Raw genomic sequence first — 17542 nt, 5'->3', positions numbered from 1 at the left:
TGAGCTTGTTCTGTTGTGCATTTTATTCTGGATTTTAGTAGGTGTGCAGGGGTGTGAACATACCTCCTACAAACTTGTGTTCTAGTTCAGGAAAGGTGTTCCTTGCACAGAGTTGCATGGTTGCTTTGAAAAGGTTTGGGTCCCGCCCATGCTGTTCTTGTCCAGAGGACACCTGCCAGCTGCTACGCCACAGGGAATGCTATAGACAGATGGAGCAGCCCCAGGGTTCAGTTTGATTCTCTTCCTAAAGAGGAGTCTTCAGCATCTGTGTGCTCAGACCAACGTGCACGGCCTGTGACAACGTGGTAGAGATGACAGAACGCTGACGTCGTGGTGGACTCGGCATTGTGGAGCGAAGGTACAAAAAGGCCTGTGCCAGTTACCTCGGCTCCCACTCCACCAGTCTCGACCCAGATCTTGTTTTAAAGAGCTCCATACAAGTTTCTCAGAATAAAAATGGTTTTACTTCCGTGGCACTTCCCTTGAGGTGTTCTTTTTATGTGGGAGACCGAGGGACGAGGTGATGGGAATTCCTCCTGAATTTTGTAACTGATGGCTCTACCCTGTTGGCACAGGGGCTTTAATCTATGCAACTCTGTAAACGGCTCTGGGTAGGTAGGGTTAGCGTGTTACGTGGGGAACTGGAACCTGTCCTGTTTGTGCTATGACTGTAACAAGTTGCTGAACTATGGTGCCTCTTCTTTTCCTGTGAAATGGGTGGGATGTATACCTACCTCATAGGACAGTGTGGGGAAAAACTCATCCATGCGTGTACAATACAGCCTCGTTCTCTTCAAGTCCATTCAAGATGGTTTTTTTTATTGTGCCGCATATGGCATTTCTGCACCTAAAGTCTCTGTGCGTCATAAGACTATAATCTAACTCTGAAGAATGGATGCCTGTATTCCTGGTTTCCAGAGAGCAGTTGTCTTTTTCCCCACCACGAGTCAGTCATTGATGAACTGTGTAACTTTATCGGCAGTATTCTGTTGCTGGCAGATAGCTAATGGAAACATATATCAAAATATTCATGCAGGAACCATCTTCTTGCTTGTTTGGTTTGCTAGGCTTCCCACTGTAGACTGAGAAGAATTGATATTGAAGTAGTCGTATCAAAGTAGTCTGAATCGCAGAATAGAGAAATGTATTTGTTCTTGGGTAGATGAGTCCTTTATCAATGTAACCATTCTCAAAACCCTTGGTCTCTGACTCCTCTAGTACGCTCCTGTACAGTAAGCATGTAGTATCGTGAACACCTGTTCTTGCATTCGGTTGAATGTCTATAGCCGAATAGGAAAGTGTGTAGGTTCTTAATGTGTTTGCACAAAGTTTAGCAATTGTTAAAGAGCTGATTTTTATCACACTGTTTTATGACTTAACACTGGAATAAAATTATTTTCCTCTTTGCAAAGTTTTAGTGGTACGTATGTTGGCTTGCCGTATTTCACATTTTTTCAGTAAATGAAGCAACATGCACTACAGAGATGAGGTAAATACACTGAAACCTGTCTTAGTGCTCCTCCAGACCGAAGTTCTTGGTATGCTGTGTACGTTTTGCTCCTTTTTGTATCTGAACATAAGCACCTATGCCTAACAAGTTGCTGACCATCGTGCATAGGAATTTCAAGATTGGCTTTATCTATAAGTAATATATTTTACATGAACCCCACTTGCTTCTGTCCAAATGCATTGAGTAGCTTAATGTTTTGACCCTGTAATGCTGCTGTGCCTCCTTTTAATAATCCTTGCCTCTGTAAGGGCGATAAAAGCTTACATTTTCCAGGTACTGCTGTCTGTCTTTCACTATCAGCAGACCAAAGCCCAAACCATTCCCTGTCCTCTCTCCATCCTTTTCTTCCCTAGTGAAATGCAATCACTTAAACAGATGTCCTTACCTCTTTTGGGAGAATAGGGCTGAGCGGGGACCACGGGGAAGGACTTAGTCAAGGGTTATTTCAAGTGTTACTTGACACATGAGCCACTGCTAACTGGGATTGTTCCTTTAGTTTAGTCAGTCCCAAGAAAGCTAGTTTATGCAATGGATTTAGCTTGAAGATGTTAATTTTCTGTCACGAGCGGCTTTGTTCCTCTGCTATTGTTGACCATCATGTAGGATGTGCCAAGGCACAGCGCACGTGCTGGGCCGCAGCGCGCTCTCATCAACGGAAAAATCCATAAACAGTTCCCAAGTCCTTGCTTCTCCCTCTTGGTGCTGTTTTCCCAGCAGCATCCTGAATGCCAGAGCTGGCAGCTCCTGGAGACTGGGGCAGCATGGCTGTACGTTGATCCCTTGGTGGGACTGCGTGTCTGTTCTGGGAGGTGCTGAAGGTAAAGCTGACCTGGGCCAGCCTTTACCTGTGTCTCCACATGCTTTCACGAGCTAACAGTGATTGTAGGTTTGCCTAGGTGCCTAAGGTATAACCCTTTAAGGGACGCTCTCCGAGGGCTCTGTGTTTGTAACACAGTCTGTATTTGAAACACTGCTGCTTTTCTTTTCCCCCTCTACCAAATCATGCATATAGAGTGCCATGCTTAAATGCTGTATTGAGCGGTGGCTCCTGCTCTCTCCAAGGTGCAGAGCTTTGGGAAAGGGAAGAAACAACTCTGTAACAAGAAAGATTATCCCTTTTCTTAATAGAACGTGTGCCAGAACAGCATGTGGGGTCCCTGTAGTTCACAGCTTCCTCAGCACAGGGTAACCAGGAACAAAGTCAAACCTTACAGTGTGCCCTCTTGTTGATCTAATGCATTTCCTTGGGCAACCAACCAAGGACGTGGTTGTTTTCAGCAGCATTCAGATTGAAGCAGAGACAGAGAAGGCACAGAGGGAGCCAGCAAGCAGCTGCGGGAGAGGGAAGCCAGCCTGGCAGCTCTGTGGAGCAACGAGGGCTGCCTGGGAGACGGGGGGCACAGGGGGAGGTGGGCTGGGGGCGCAGATTTGACAGGGCAGAAGGAGGAACCCAAAACTCTGGTGTAAACAACTGATCTTTATTGTCCAGCTTCTAAAACAAATAACAGGTGAGCAGTACCCATAAGCCCAGTTCTTACATTTTAACCTATTTTCTATCTTTGCCTCAGCTTTCTTGTTTCTGAACTTTCTAGCAGGTTGCGGTAGTTTCGCAACCGTGGATGTACTAGGCTGTCCTTCCCCTTACAGTCGCATCCTACAGAGCCTTACAGGGTTCTTAAAGAAAAGTAAAAAGATCCTCCCCTAAAAAGCTTACAGAGGTGTCATCATTCTCCAGTTTTCCAAGTAGATTGCATGTAGGTTCAGGGTAATAAGTTTTTGTAAGAAAAGTACTTCCAAGAAGCATCTATACCTTTTCTAGCAATGGCTAAACTGGAAATCCCCCTCCTGCTACCCTATGGATAGTGAGCAGTCCCTCCTGCTCCTTTATAGCTAGAAACAGCCCTGGTAAAAACTACATTGCACTCATGTAGCAAACAGGAAAGTTTCGAAGCACCGTGGTTACAGCAGACTTCCTAACGCCAAGGGTGAGCACCAGCTATTTCTTTCCTAACCCCTCCTGAGATCTTTCTCCCCATGCTGCTTAACTGAGGCCTGATTTGGGGGAGCAAAATACCCCCACATGCCTCACTCCCCCTAATATAAGCAGGGCACTGAGGTGCCAGGGCTGTGGAGCTGCTGCCAAAAAAAAATGACAGCTAATGGGCCTAAGAAAAGCAGAGCTATATGATATCATTCATTAACCCACTTCCCAGAGCTCACTGTTGGATGCTGCTAAATGATTTACAAGTACCAACAGGCTCTTTCTGGGGGGAGGAGAGTGCTGTAAACTGGCTGGGGAGAAGACAGAGCTGTTTGCTTCTTCTGTGGCTCCAAGCACCAAAAGCAGCACCCGACACGAGCAGCCCTGTCCTCAAGGGCCAGGCACTCCCTGCAGCATTAGAGGGAGGAGGGGCAGGATGGCGGCTCCATCCATTGCCCATGTCCACGGGATGTCACGTCCTGGAGCAGCCTCCCCGTCCATCCTGCACCTTGGCAAAAGGGCCTCAGACACCCTTTCCACCAGTGTGCTTCCCTGCAGCTGTGGCAAACAGATGTTTAACCTCTTCCATGAGATGTCACTTGTCTTTTTCTCCCTCCCGCCGATGAAGACTCCAGTGGCTGAGCAACAAGCATGGCCAGTGGCTGCCCAGTTGGGGAGGACACAAGGGTTTTTTTAGGAGAGCCCTAGCACCTCTGCCTGGAGCAGGACCCCACATGTGGTGGCAGAGACACTCCAGCATGCAAGCATGGTGCAGGGCATGGGTACTTCTTCTGAACACTCCCAGTTTCCATTAACACAACTTCTATAGCTAAGAGCACTCACACAATACAAGCCCATCAACGTTGCGCAAGCAGTAAGAAGCCCTGCAAGCAACAGTGTCACCCTTCTGCGGCCCCTGACCTGGGCCACCTCTGCTCCCTCCAGCCGGTGTCAGGCACCTAGGTGAAGTACCTGGAGGCCCCCTTGGAATTCCTATCTTCAGCAGCGCTGGTGGCAAAGGACACCTCCTCATCCTCTTCATCCAGCTGGAGGCTGCCAGAAGACAGCCGCACGCGGGCCATGGACGACCGCAGCACCCGGCCATACAGGGAGCAGTAGTCAGCAGCCAGGAGGTCAGAGTCAGAGTCACTGGACTCAGTGCTGCTGCCCACATAGCGCTCGGCGGAGCGCCGCGGCCCCAGAGCCAGCCCTTGCTGGGCCGGCACATGCTGAAAGATGCCTGTTTTCCGGCTGCTCAGCACAGGGCACGGCCCCAGGGGCCTGAACTCGGAGCCATAGGGGAAGCGGATGGTTTTCATGTCTGACTGGCTCCAAGACCGCTTGGGAGGCTGCTCCTGAAGCCCATAATTTAAGGAGCAAGCCAGCAACCTGCTCTCCCCGACCAGGCCAATGCTTGTGTCCATTGCCATGCACGGAGCCTCACGATGAAACTCCCCAGCCCGGGTCCCACTTGGGCTCCACCTGGGGGGTTTTGCTTCCATGGGGCCGCATCCACCAGCTGGTCCTGCTGAATCCTCGCCAGGCACTGGTGCATGGCATGAGGGCTGTGGGGGCCTGTCTAGGTAGAAGGGGACCTGGGGGGCTGGGGTGGCCATGGGCACGGGGCACGGCACATCCGTGTACACCAGTGGCCGGGCGCTCACCTCCCGCATGTTGCCCACTGAGGTGCTTTTACTGTTCCCAGCAAATTGATGGTGGGGCCGAAAGGACGTCAAGGGGTTCCTGGCACTGAATGTGTCAGCAGGCTCCCATGCCCGCTCCAGCTCCAGCTCAGCATAGAGCAGGGGGAAGGCAGACGAGCTTTTGGAGTGGGGCAGGAAGGCAGGGGTCGCTTCAGGCTTGGAGCGGTCCAGCTCAGCAGCAAATGTCACCTCCACGGCGGAGCTCCGGCGCCGGCTGTCCAGCGTGGGCTCGGAGGTGTGCACCCCATTGGCATGGTAGGAGCCCCGGCCACCGTAGGCCAGGCGCAGCTCCTCCACCTGAGTAGGGGCAGAGAGCAGGTGGGTGTCCAGACCCCCGGCTGGGCAGGGAGGGCAGAGCGGGGCTGTCAGTGAGCCCCAGAGGCAAGGCTCTGGCTTGGCCTCCAGCTGAGCTCCACCAGCCAGGGCTGCAACGTCAGGACACCCCCCACCCCAGGCATGGTTCTACCTATTATTGATGCCACAGGGACATACCTGCTTGGAGACATCTGTCAGGAGGTCCGGAGAGGAGCGGCACTGCCTCTCATCGTAGCGGGATGTGTAGTGCTTCCTGCAAGGCCAAAAGCATGGGTGGGTGTATGGCCAGGAGGGTCCTGTCACCACCCCCCACGCAGGCACTGCACCCGTCCATGGCCCCCAGTACCTCTCAAAGGGCAGGCTTTTCATCTTCGCCTTCCTCCCATGCTCCAACAGCTGCCTCTGCGTCCTTCCACTGCAGCAAGAGGGGAAAGGCATGAGCAGCACCATCACCCCTGGCCCTGGGCATCCCCACATCCCGGGGAGGCAAGGGGATGCAGCAGGACCGAGGCAGCAGTCGCTCCAGGAAAAGCAGCTGTCAGGCGTCATCCCCTCAGATCCAGCCAGGGCCAACATAAAGGGGAGACTCAGAGCTGTCCCCACGCCCTTCCTGGCCCAGAGGTTTGTTTTTTTCCCCTGGGACTTTACCTGTAGCGGAAACTGGAGCCCTTGCTGCACAGAAGGGTTTTGGGCTTTGACTTGGGCTCTTCGGACAGCCTGAAGAAGGCATGGTACTCCACGCATGTCTTCCAGAAAGCCTTGCAGGCATCCCGGCTCGCCATGGTGAACTCCAGCGTGTCCTTGCACAGTGCCTGTGTGGCCGGAGACAAGCGAGCCACTATCAGGGCCAGGCTCTGCCATTTGCCCTCCCGACACCCTCCCAAAGACCTGGACTGCCAGCAGCTCTGGTAAGTGCAGCATGACCCTGCTGGGGACACAGGGATGGCACATGCCATTCTCACGGGGGGAAAGGAGAATCACCCATGAGCAGCAGAAAAGGATTTTATTGAAAACTCAGGGACTTCGCATGGCTGACCCTCAGTCCACAGCTGCCTGCTCCTGAGCCTGGCAGCTGCCTGCAGCACAGTACTTACAGAGATGTTTGCATGGAGCTTGATGAGAAAATGCTTCCTCTTGAAACTAAGTTTGCGAATTTTGGACCAGTTGAATGTGTTGATCTTTGTATTACCCTGAAAGGAAAGACACAGCAGTTAAAGGAGAACATGGCAAGCCAGAATTGCAGAAGTATGATGGGCCAAGTCCTGAGCTTGCAGGGCACTGAACAAGACCCCAGCACAGCTCTCACTGCTGCTGGGGGTCTAAGGAAGGGGCACCAGGATGTGGTGGTTGACCCTCCTCTCCATCAGTTGGTCCCAAAAAAGAGAATTGAGACTCAGGGTTTAACTCTGCCCACTGAAGCTATTTGTAAAGCTCCAGGATCCCAAGACAACCCTCACAGAGGTGAAGGCAGAGCATCCCATCCATCCCAGCTCACAGGTCAGGTGAGTTAATGCAACATCAGCCCCCCCCAAAAAATAAATAATTGGTTTGCTTCTCCTTTGCTGGGAAGCATAGCGCAGCTCAGCTCACGCCCATGCCCTTAGAGCCAACTTAAGCAGTCTGCAAACATACCTTAACCCTCATTATCATTATGCATCAGTTTAGACGCAGCCACACAACACTGGTGTCACAGCAGGGCCAGGTAAAACTGCATTACGCCGTGCTGCGGCACCGAGACCCTCTCAGCTTTCTCAGCGAGCCCAGAATTTAATGGGCTCACAGATGCTCTAATCACACGTGAGGGGTGTTTATGGCGCTGAATAAATAACTGGGTCTGGCAGTGCTAGTTAGGAACAGCAGACCCACAGTCAGGATTTTTTATTTTACTGCTCCAGCAAGATGTTCCCAGGTTGAAATTAGCCGGTGTGGAAGCGGGAGGCAAGTGCTGCTTCACGCCGGCTGCGAGGAAGTCTGTATTTATTCTGCAGCTTCGCTGTGATTACAGTGTTATGTAATTGCACAGACGTGAGGTAGCTATTTTCGCTGGAAGATTATATGGTGAAGGCATGTGACGCAGCCATGTAACCTGTGGTGCTGACACGGCCGCGCTCACTGTGACAAGGGCCAACAGAGCCGAGGCAGGCGCAGCGGTGAGCAGCCAGCGCTGATGGGGATGGTGGGGCCAAGCCCCGCAGCGATGCCCCAGAGCATCACCTCCGCACCCGAGGTCTGCTGGGGCATGCTCCCGCTGGTAGGATTTGGGAGGGTCTGGAGCATGCACCTCCCAACTGGAGGTAATGTCCCTGGGAAAGGCCACCCCACCTGGGTGCTGGCAGCCCGCCCCAAGCCCTGGGCTCACCCGCAGGACCAGCACTCCCATGTGCGTCACAGCCAGGTTGATCTGCGTCCCCTCGCCGTCGCTGGCAGGGTGCAGGCGAATCCCGTACATCTCCAGCTTCCTGGCCACATCCAGCAGCTGAACGTCTGACTCAGCTGGCGTCTTCCCGCTGGGGACACAAACACACCAGGAAGCAGCATGAGTGAGAAGGCAGCCACTGAAACAGGCTAAAAAAATGCCATTTTGGGTGTGCACATGGTGGCATCACATGCACCCCACTCCGGACCTGCCTGCTGATGGGAATGGCCCCACTGGCAGGTGCCCACCGGTGCTTTGGGTGGGCGGCCATGGTGCAGAGCAGCCCATACCCATGTCTCCGGTGGTAGTGCATGATCTTGTTGTCCAGGTACTCCTGGTTGGGCAGGTACCGGTGGGTCGCCAGGTGCTGCTGGTCCATCTCCTCATGGAAGTCGCCCAGCTCGGCTGTTGGGGACGTGGGGAGAGCGGGGCTAGATTACAAGGGGCCACTGTAAGGGAAACCCCTGGCTACACAGCCAAAGCAAAGCTCCGCTGGGCCCCCATCACTGGGGAAGGGGCACCGGCCCTGCAGGCACTCGCCTGCCCTTACACTGCAGCAGGTGGGAGACGAGCAGCGCCGCGCTCTTGTCGCTGCAGGGCAGCCGCCCCAGTGCCAGGTCCTTCTTAATCTGGAGGGTGAAGAGGTACCTGTGGAGGCCGACAGGAGCATGCCCTGAGGTGGGGACGGGTTCAGCAAAGAGCTCGTGGCTGGGCTGAGCCGCAGGGGCTCTGCTGCAGGGGGGCTGTCTGCCCCCCGTGCCTCTCCCTGCGCTCGCCCATGTTTCAGCCCAAGGGACGCAGGTCCACAGGGTCATGGGAGGAGCACACAGCCCCCACAGAAGGCTGCAGCTGGGCACCACCATGTCCAGTATGTCCCTGCCATTGAAATGCCCATTAGTAGGTTTCAGAGTTAACATTCCTTTAGGCTTTGGAGGGCATTTGTATCTCTCAGAGCTAATGTTCTGCAGAAGCACTGCCTTAGTTTTATTCTTAGTTCCTGTTCACAACACTTTCTCTAAAACCTAAGAGCTAACAATGCAATTTTTAAAAATAAAATTAAAGTTCTTCTTTCTGAACACATCTTGAGGCAGGAGCTAGGATGAGCAAAGTCAGACTTGGAGCCCAACTGCTAAAGCATTTGGCAGTAAACAAATTGCAGCCTCTTAAGATGGCTGATCCTTCAGGTGGATCTTGTTTGAAAACAGATCAAGATAAGATACTCTCTTGGGTTTTGTTTTGTAAAGTATAGAACTCTTCCAATACTTAGGATAACCACTGCTCACAGGCAGGTCTGGGTGGATAACGAGTTAAATGCATGCTTTGCAATTGCAAATATATATAGGGCCATGCGGTAAGAAAGTAATAGAACAAGTACTGTACCTGGTCAGCTCTTCTCTCAGATGGCTGGGGTCCACTGGGAAAAATTTCACCATAAATTTGAAAAGAACCTCCTTAGGATCTTAAAACACAACACCTTCATAAGTTTTCTTTTACGTGTCTATTGAGAACATTTACAACCCTCTTCACACATGCTGTCTCCTTACAGAGTAAATTACTCTGGGCCCTTGCAAACCAGGGCTGGAAGCCCTTACCAGCAGGGGCTCTAGCCTCCCCCCAAAGGTCGGTCTGCCCAGACCCCCAGCATTACCAATGGAAGTGAACAGGGAGTTGGGCACCTAAATAATACTAAAGAGAAAACGCCCCAGCAATTCTTTAAATTGCAAAGACCCCTGTCAGGAGGGGGGTTTCCGTGGAGTGGTGCCATGGGTGCTTGTCTAGCATGTGGCCATCAGTGGGCCTGTGCATTAAATCCAGCCCTCCAAGCACCTGGGATGCAACAGCTCCATAGGAGATTGTTTGGGCAAAGCTTTTTTTGTGGGATGAGCGCAAGCAAGAAGCCAAGCCCAAAGCAAAGAGGCTGGAGGGAGGGAGGCAATTTTGTAGGCACCAACTGTCCCAGGACTCCATGGGGCAGCTCGGGGGCTCCTGGAGGGACGGTGTCCTGGAAGAGCAGGCCAGAAGGGACATGGAAAAATAAATTAGTGCTTGAAATAATCCCAATTCTGGTGCATGCAGAAAGCAGAGGCTTTTTGTCAGGCTTTCCCCTTACAGGGAAATTAATGCAACACTGTACTGCAGCCTCCCTGCGGCAAATTCTGGGGTCATGCCTTTGTGCTCTTGACCACCTCCTGGTCATCACATATTTGGGGAAAATATTTGGTTCACTGCAGGAGTAGAAACAGGCGTAGGCTGAAAGGGGCACGGTGTTAACGTTGTGGCGATGGCAGGGGATGCTGAGCCTGAATTCAGGTCAGGCTCCACAGGGGTTCTGGGGGCTGGAGAGGAGCGGCAGAGCCTGCAGGGCACCCGGCTAACACTGCTTCACGCAGGGCTCTCACCGCACAGGCACCTGGGCTGCTAAGAGCTGCAAAAGGGACAGGAGGGCATGCAGGGAGCGATGCCTGCCACTCTGCCAGCACAGCGACCTGCGCACATGCACACACGCAGCCACCCCTGCTCCTCCGCCAAGCTGTCAAGTTAGTAACAGCTCAAGCCTAAAATGGTGCAGATATCAAATTGCAAAGGCAGTGGTATTTCTACAGGATTTTATATGGACTGTGGTGTCTTTGCAAGCAATCCTGCCCAGCCTCGCGCTATAGAATCAGCTCAGGTAAGTGCTGAAAAACCAGAGACCCCGTCCCCAAGCAATAACACTGCACGAACGCGTCTGCACTAGTCTGCCACTGGCAGTGATTTAGAATAATTTTATTCTTGAAATACTTACTTTTGACTTGCTTTGTTATGGGTTTTAGCGGTTCCAACCAGACCTGAAATAAGGCAATGAAGACCTGGGTGAATAAACAGCACAAGAGACAGGGAATAAAAGCAGCATCATCACGCTAGAATGCAACATAAAAGTGTTGGCCAGCTCGGCTGCTGCTGCAAGCCGTCCCGCCGGGCAGCCCCGCACGGATGGCTATGGATGAACCCCATGGGCCGTGGCTTTCACCAGGGCTTTGCCAGCTGGCTTGCGGGTCCCCTTGTAACTATCATTCTGGAGGGGTTTTTGGCATTGTAGCAGAGCTTTCAGTTGAAATTTTCGATCCGGTTTTTCAGGGAGGTGCTAGCAAGGCCCCAGTCATGCAGGCGGCTGCTGTGAGGATGCGGCACCGAGCAGCGCCGGGGCCCCGCACCGCGAGCTGCACTCACGTGGTTCCCAGCCTGGCTGCGAAACTCCAGCCCAAAGTACTCCTTCTCCACAAGGTTGAGGTGGCTGCAGGTGAGGTTGAACAGGCCTTTTCCACAGGATTTTTGCTAGCAAACAAACACACCGTGGAAGCAGCGGGTTAGACAATGCTGACAGCAGCAGTGATGGGATTTCAGTGAGATGGGGAAGAAGTTTTAGCTCCCTGCCTTCACCCCGAGAGGAGTTGTGGGACTTTTCCTGAACATGCTGCAGCAAAACCTTACTCTAAATGTTGGCATCAGCATGTGGGACAGGACAACTGCACGCTGCATGCCCCTTACCTCTGCTCTTGGAAAGCAGATTCCTTCTCATCACTTCTCTCTTGTATTGAGGAGTGTAAAGCAGAAAGGAAAGGAAATCTTGCTTTTGGCTGATCCTTTGCAACTGTCACTGTCTGGGCAGTTCTATCGCTGGGAACCCAGCGAGCGATGCCCAGGACGAGCGCCCACCTGAACCAGGCATGGCCGTGGCAAATGTGCTTGAATAAAAGCAAACGGGAGCACAGCTCAAACCTGTGCAGCGAGCCTGTGTGCCCTGACAGCCAGCGACCGGATTGCCGGGGACGAGCTACTATTATGGTTAATGGTAATTAACAGCAACAGAACCCTGTGGAGACCCTGCACCTTGGGCTCTGGGTCATCCGTGCACTTCAGCAATATTAATTAAGTGGCACTACCTGCTGATGAGGGAGGCTGGGCTGTAGTTATTCCCTGTAAACAGAAACACTTGTAGGGTGTTTTTCTTGACTTGTTGCTGTGCTGTGTGACACGGCTGGGGAACAACCCAGGAGGCCCCTGACTTTGGAAAATGCTCCAGAAATCACCAGGAATGAACCTGGCAGTGACTCACCCCAGCAAAAACCCTGCTACTCCTTCACCAACTCATGAAAAGCAGACCAAAAATGAGCGTGGGTTAGTGCAAAAGCAAACTGGAGCAGAGAAGCTGCCTTAGATAGCTGCTAAACTACGGCATTTTGGGTGATGGAGGTGAAGGCAAGCTGCAGCTCCCTGTGCCAGCGGCTGCTCCCAGCAGGGACAGGAGGGACCTCGGCTGCTGGCAGTGATGCACACTAATAACCACCTTCCATGGCTTCTCCTGGGCTGAAATTGCTGGCTCCATGCTGAAAGGCTGCTGAAAAGTGATAGCGTAATAAGAGCATTTGCTCTGCAGCACTCCCAGTTCTCCTCGAAATTACTAGATCACAAGGGTAATTAAAACAATTATAAATGTTTATTTCCAAGCTAGAATTTTCTAGCATGAAAGGCCTTGGTCTTTGTCAGGCATCCAGGAAAGACAAGCATTTCTTACCGGGTTATTACCCACCACATGTCTGCTGGGAGCGACCCGCTCTCCTCCAAGCCCAGTGCTGCCCAGGGCAGTGGAGGCAAGCGGCTCCATCCCTGGGAGAAACTGCTTGCTGGGGAGACGCAGCCCTGTGATGCAGGGGATGGTTTAAAAGCAGGGGCTTTCCTCTTGCAGATTGGTGCTTGCAGGTGCCCCATCCTGTGTTTGTGGGGTACCGAGGCTCCAACCCACGCTGCTGCAAGCACTGGGCTACAGTGGTACTCGGGAGAGCACCAGGCAAGAGCAGGGGCCTGTGCAGGAGGAGCACAGTGCGAGGCAGGACACATGGGGCTGGGCACCCCACGCCTGAGCCTAAATGTGCCTTCGATGACGTTGCAGTGCCAGGTTTAGCACCCACAGGCAGAAAACCCTGTGTAGAAGACAGTGGAAAGCAGAGACTGCGCTCGCCCCTCCTCTCCACAGTGGAAGCAGCTGGGACTGTAAGCAGGACAAGAAAACAAGCAGCACATCCAGAGGAAGACAGCAACGTGTGACACACGGGAATGCACACCCCTCACACACCCCCAAGGACACCCTGGCAGCACTTGTGCTCCAACTGCAAAGCCATGTTTCTGCAGCAATCCCTGTAGCACAGGCTGCTGCACCCAAGTCTGTGGTTTAGTGGGGAGCAACAGCCTGTGGGATTTGGTGTGAACTTCCCCCACCACCTCGGGACATGTTCCCTGGTCAGTGTCTTCTGCATGGCCACAGCTGGCATGCAGTGCCATGCACCAAAGCCACCAGCCTCGACACTCCCTGTGCCCTTGCAGGACCAGCTTGCATGCAGCCAGCTCTGCACACCTCCTGAATTCCCACCTTTACTCATTATAAGGGACACCAGACCACAGGAAAATTTGCCCTTCATTCAGCTCCAACAATTAGTTCTTCTGGACTTGTTTGGTTTGCCTTTTCTTTCTTTTTTTCCTTCCATTGAATCTTGCCCTGTAGCAAATTCCACTAGCAGAGATGCCCAGGCTTTGTCTGCCTGGCTGCAAAGTAGTTCGCCCTTTCTGTGATGCTTTGGGAGGGCTCCGGGGGCTGCCCAGGCTCAGGACTGCTCTGTTTAAACCCTTTCTAGAGATAAGAGGCGTGACTTTACGGGCAAGACGTGCCAAGTCACAGCACTAGGTATCCAGGGGTAGAAAGAAGAGGGGAGGCAGCTTTGCAGTATCTCCTCACAATACCAGAAACACATTAAAGGCTGGCCTGTGACGGTCCCTGCACCCAGGCACTGGAGCAGGGGATCCTGGTGCCCTCCCAGTGCAAGGTGCAGGGCTCACTGGCATGGCTGGCAGCATCCCAGCAAGATCCCATCCATGCCGTGGCTCAGCCCTGGGGTGTTCAGCAGGGAGGCCACAACAGAGGACATTTAGAGATGTGCCAGGCCCCCATCTTCCCCTGCCCTGGGGACTCAGACCAGGCTCGTCGGTGCCATCCCAGGAACCACCTCCAGTGCCCAGCCAAAGGAAATCCTGGGAGCTCTGCCACTGCAGAGAGGGTGCCATGTCCCAGCTGCCAGCGAGGATGTGGATGGGGGCAGAAACCTTCCCGGGCCCAGGAGAGGAGCTCACTGCCATGCAAAGCTGGACTGGAAATGAGACCTCGCTGCACGTGCTGGCAGCTGTGATACCCATGTGAGGCAGGTATAGATGCATACGCCGAGCGCAAGGCAGAGGGGGAATCAGGTCCGCTCTGTTTTCTCTCTTTTGTCCTTTTCCCTCCCATTATTCTGAAGTACCGCACATTCAAAAGAGCTTTCCAAAGTCAGGAGGGGTTTAAGAAGACTTGCTTTAAATATCTGCTCAAAACTTAGCCCAAAGCGGTCCTTTTACAATGGAGAAGTCACTAATTCAACTACTCACTTACCGTACCCATACAGCATCAAATGCATGAAATGCCTAAAAGGGGTTTCCAATACCATTCCATGCTAAAAAAGGAAATGACCAGGAGTTCCTCTAATGGAAGCTGTTTGCTGCAATAACATGTTGTGCAGAGCTACAGTGCTGTGTTTCGGGCATATAAGAAAGCAGAGATGGAAAAAATAATGCAGGAACATTGTACAAGCAGCATGTTTTAAATTGCCTCTTACTATGCCCTGATTGAATCAATATGAAACAAAAAAAAAGACATTTAAAAATGACTAGTCTCATTTTTAAGCTGACTGCAGGTCTAGGATACATTAATTAAACTAAATAAAAAACTCCCATACTGTGCCAAAGGATGGAATTGCTTTACAATGCTCTTTTGTGCAAAATGCTATCACAGAGAAACGGAGCAGTGCATCTGAGACCGAGCAGTTCTCAGGCTATGCTATAAAACCAGAGGACAGGACAGTCTGAGAAATGTAACAGAACTTGAAAAAACACAATCTAATTTTAAACTCTCCAGCCCTATAGGAGATGCAGGTAAGTGCTAGACAAGATCTACTTGAATTAACTAATTCAATTAGATGCTGTGATTATCAAATTCTAAGCAACAGTAAATGTTCAATCACACTTGTAAAAAGATGTGTTTCTAATGCACAGTGAAGATACATCTACTTTCTGTTATCTATATACATATATATGTATAAATCTATATACATATATATGTATAAATCTAACACCATAGATACTAATACCTAACATGTAAAACCTATTTCAGAGCTAGCATTTATTAAATGTGGATTATTACTGACAGTGTGTTATGGGACACTGTCATGCAGAAAATAAGATACAGTGAGTTTTTTCCACAGCTATTTCAGAACCACAGTTTTCTTTTTCAGATGAATGCCCAGGAAACGATGCATGCAGATGTTTCTCACCAGGGGTAATTTGATTAAAAATGCTACTTTTATTCTGTTCCCAGATTTTTCTTCGTTGTTGAACTCTTATGCTGGTAGTCAGACAAATAAGAGAAGAACTTAACACTTATCAAGAACATCACTTTGCCTTACCTGATTTCCAAAAGGTGATACCAGATAAGTAAAAGCCATTCCTCCTTCTTTATAAATAATGCCAATAAGAGAGGAGAGCAAGAGTGTGTCGGTGCTGAAAGACACTTAGCAATCAGCACTACAATCTTTTTTGGGGGGTTGGGGGTTTTTGCTTTGGGGCTATTTTGTTGGTTTGGTTTGGTTTTTTAAGCTGAAAACCAGAAGCTATCAAAGACCATGCAATCCTTCAGAGCAGCAATGACTTCATTAACTAGCACAAAAACCCGGTAAGAATACAATACCCACTTACATCAACTACAAAGATCTTCTGGGAGTCATCCAGAAACTGGACTTTCAGGTGCAGCATCCTCGAGCATGTGGCTGAGCGTGCGGCAGGCGCAGGAGTCCTAGCAATGTGAGCGGTGTGCGGGGAAGGGAGCCCTGACTCCTCTTGCACACATAATTTCCCTCTCAGCTGGATGGAGAAGGCTGCAGTTGCAGATGTGGAGCAGAGACTGGAGCAAAGGAACTGAATGCCTAAAAACAAGTTTAAAAAAAACAATACTGATACCTCCCCTGGTTTAAATATCACCACTGCGTTAAAGGATATTTTTTCCCGTGAATTATGGGTGTATTAATACAGGAAAGGCTGTGCAGCGGCTCTGCAAGAATGGAACCAATGGGGCTGAGATAAACACTGAGCTTTTACAGCTGGTGGCGAGCAACGTGGAGGCAAAGCAAGCCCACGCTTCATACCATGGGGTCAGGGAAGAAGAGCTGAACGGCTCTTCTGCCAAAGTCACCAGGCAGCGAGCATTGCCTTTCCTCTGGTCTGGTTGAGGTGCAGCAAGTCTCACACTTGCTCCATGAGGTGGGCAGATAAGGTCCTGCCTGCTGAGCAGATGTGTGCAGACCCGGCCAATAGGCTGATGTACTTCGCCAGAGACTGGGAAATGTTTCCATCTGAGCTTGAAAACAGCTGGGAGTCCTTCCCAGGGAGGCAGAGGAGGACCTGCTGCTAATTCCTGGCTTGCACCCTGGTTTGGCAGTTTAGTGAAGCCTCACAAGACAACTTGGTTCCTGTTTCACACCTGGAAAGCCCATGTCCCCCCCCACACTAGCTCATCCTCCAAGTGCCAGAGCCAGCTGCCCACCCTCGAAACCCCCAGGGCTCAGCCAGGCTGCCGGGTGCAGCCTCCCCACAGCATAGTGGGCACCTGGGGCTTGTACTTGTGCTGTTTCTCTGCCCCAGCTACTGTGGGGCTGTGGTGACCTGCCTGACCTCTCTGGCCACTCTCGTCCAGCAGAGCCCCCCCTCACTGAGCATTTGGATGAAGGCAACGTTTGGGCAGGAGCCCCTGTTTGCAGAAACAAATGCACCGAGTAGTGCCAAAAGGCAGGCGCTGGACTGTCATAGGGGATTGTCATTGCTGCTGCTGCTGAAAAAAGCCACAATGATGCACGATCCTGTGGGACCCAGAGTGATGGAAACGCATCCCAGCAAACCAAAAAAGCCATATTAAGTGCTGCGGAGATTTTGCTTGTTGCTTCCTTCCCAGTTTCCAATGAAACATCCACTGTAAGTCACACCACGCCATTTGCTGCGGTCCCTCTTATGCTTCCCAAATATTCCTGGGGTTGTCAGGACAGAGCCTGGCAGGGTACACACTTAGCTTGCTGTCTGGGCTGCAGAGAGGAAAACTGTAGAGCTTTTTAGCTATAGAAAAACTTAGTAGCCTTCGGCTGACCAGAATAAAAAAGCAGCATAAAAATTGAAGCAAATCTTCCTTTCCATGTGACGCTGCTCCACAAAGCAGCTGAGCTCATCTTCTGCCAGTGGCCAGGAGGGGCTGGCTGCACCAAGCGTGCAAGCACTACATCTGAGGACCAAATTTTCAGTGCTTCCCTCGGCCTGGGGACTGAGCTCTTTGTGTCACGGGAGAAGCGTGGTATCAGCTGAGGCGGGGGCGAATGCACTTTCTCTCTGCAGTTTTAAATGTTCATGTCAACATATATTGATGGGTATCGAGGAGAAGAGCAGCACTCTCGTGAGCGGCTCACATATCGCAGGCACGGCTCTGCCACAGCAGCACAGCAGGAGCACTGGACCGG

At 51.6% G+C, this 17542-nt stretch overlaps 1 protein-coding gene across 1 annotated transcript; it reads right to left on the bottom strand.

Annotated features, from left to right (window-relative positions):
• Positions 1 to 4450: 4450 nt before the first annotated feature.
• Positions 4451 to 15797, bottom strand: FRMD7 (FERM domain containing 7). Its single transcript, XM_064462725.1, has 12 exons — positions 15741 to 15797; positions 11136 to 11240; positions 10711 to 10753; positions 9306 to 9384; positions 8476 to 8573; positions 8216 to 8330; positions 7869 to 8016; positions 6604 to 6699; positions 6158 to 6321; positions 5856 to 5924; positions 5687 to 5762; positions 4451 to 5491 (listed from the first exon to the last, which is right to left on the bottom strand). The coding sequence occupies exons 1-12, from the start codon at positions 15795 to 15797 to the stop codon at positions 4451 to 4453; spliced, it is 2091 nt and encodes a 696-aa protein (XP_064318795.1).
• Between the last annotated feature and the right edge of the window lie 1745 nt (positions 15798 to 17542).

The sequence above is a fragment of the Phalacrocorax carbo genome, chromosome 11 (assembly GCF_963921805.1).
Source record: "Phalacrocorax carbo chromosome 11, bPhaCar2.1, whole genome shotgun sequence".
In the NCBI taxonomy this organism is placed as follows: domain Eukaryota; kingdom Metazoa; phylum Chordata; class Aves; order Suliformes; family Phalacrocoracidae; genus Phalacrocorax; species Phalacrocorax carbo.
This window is presented reverse-complemented; position numbering and strand designations above follow the sequence as displayed.

Excerpts from the sequence above, each read along its gene's own strand:
- FRMD7 (XM_064462725.1), bottom strand. The coding sequence starts at position 15,797 with ATGCTGCACCTGAAAGTCCAGTTTCTGGATGACTCCCAGAAGATCTTT. Across the intron at positions 10,754-11,135 it reads GCAGCCAGGCTGGGAACCAC|GTCTGGTTGGAACCGCTAAA; the intron begins GTGAGTGCAGCT and ends GCCTTATTTCAG. Across the intron at positions 6,322-6,603 it reads AGCTCCATGCAAACATCTCT|GCACTGTGCAAGGACACGCT; the intron begins GTAAGTACTGTG and ends CCGGCCACACAG.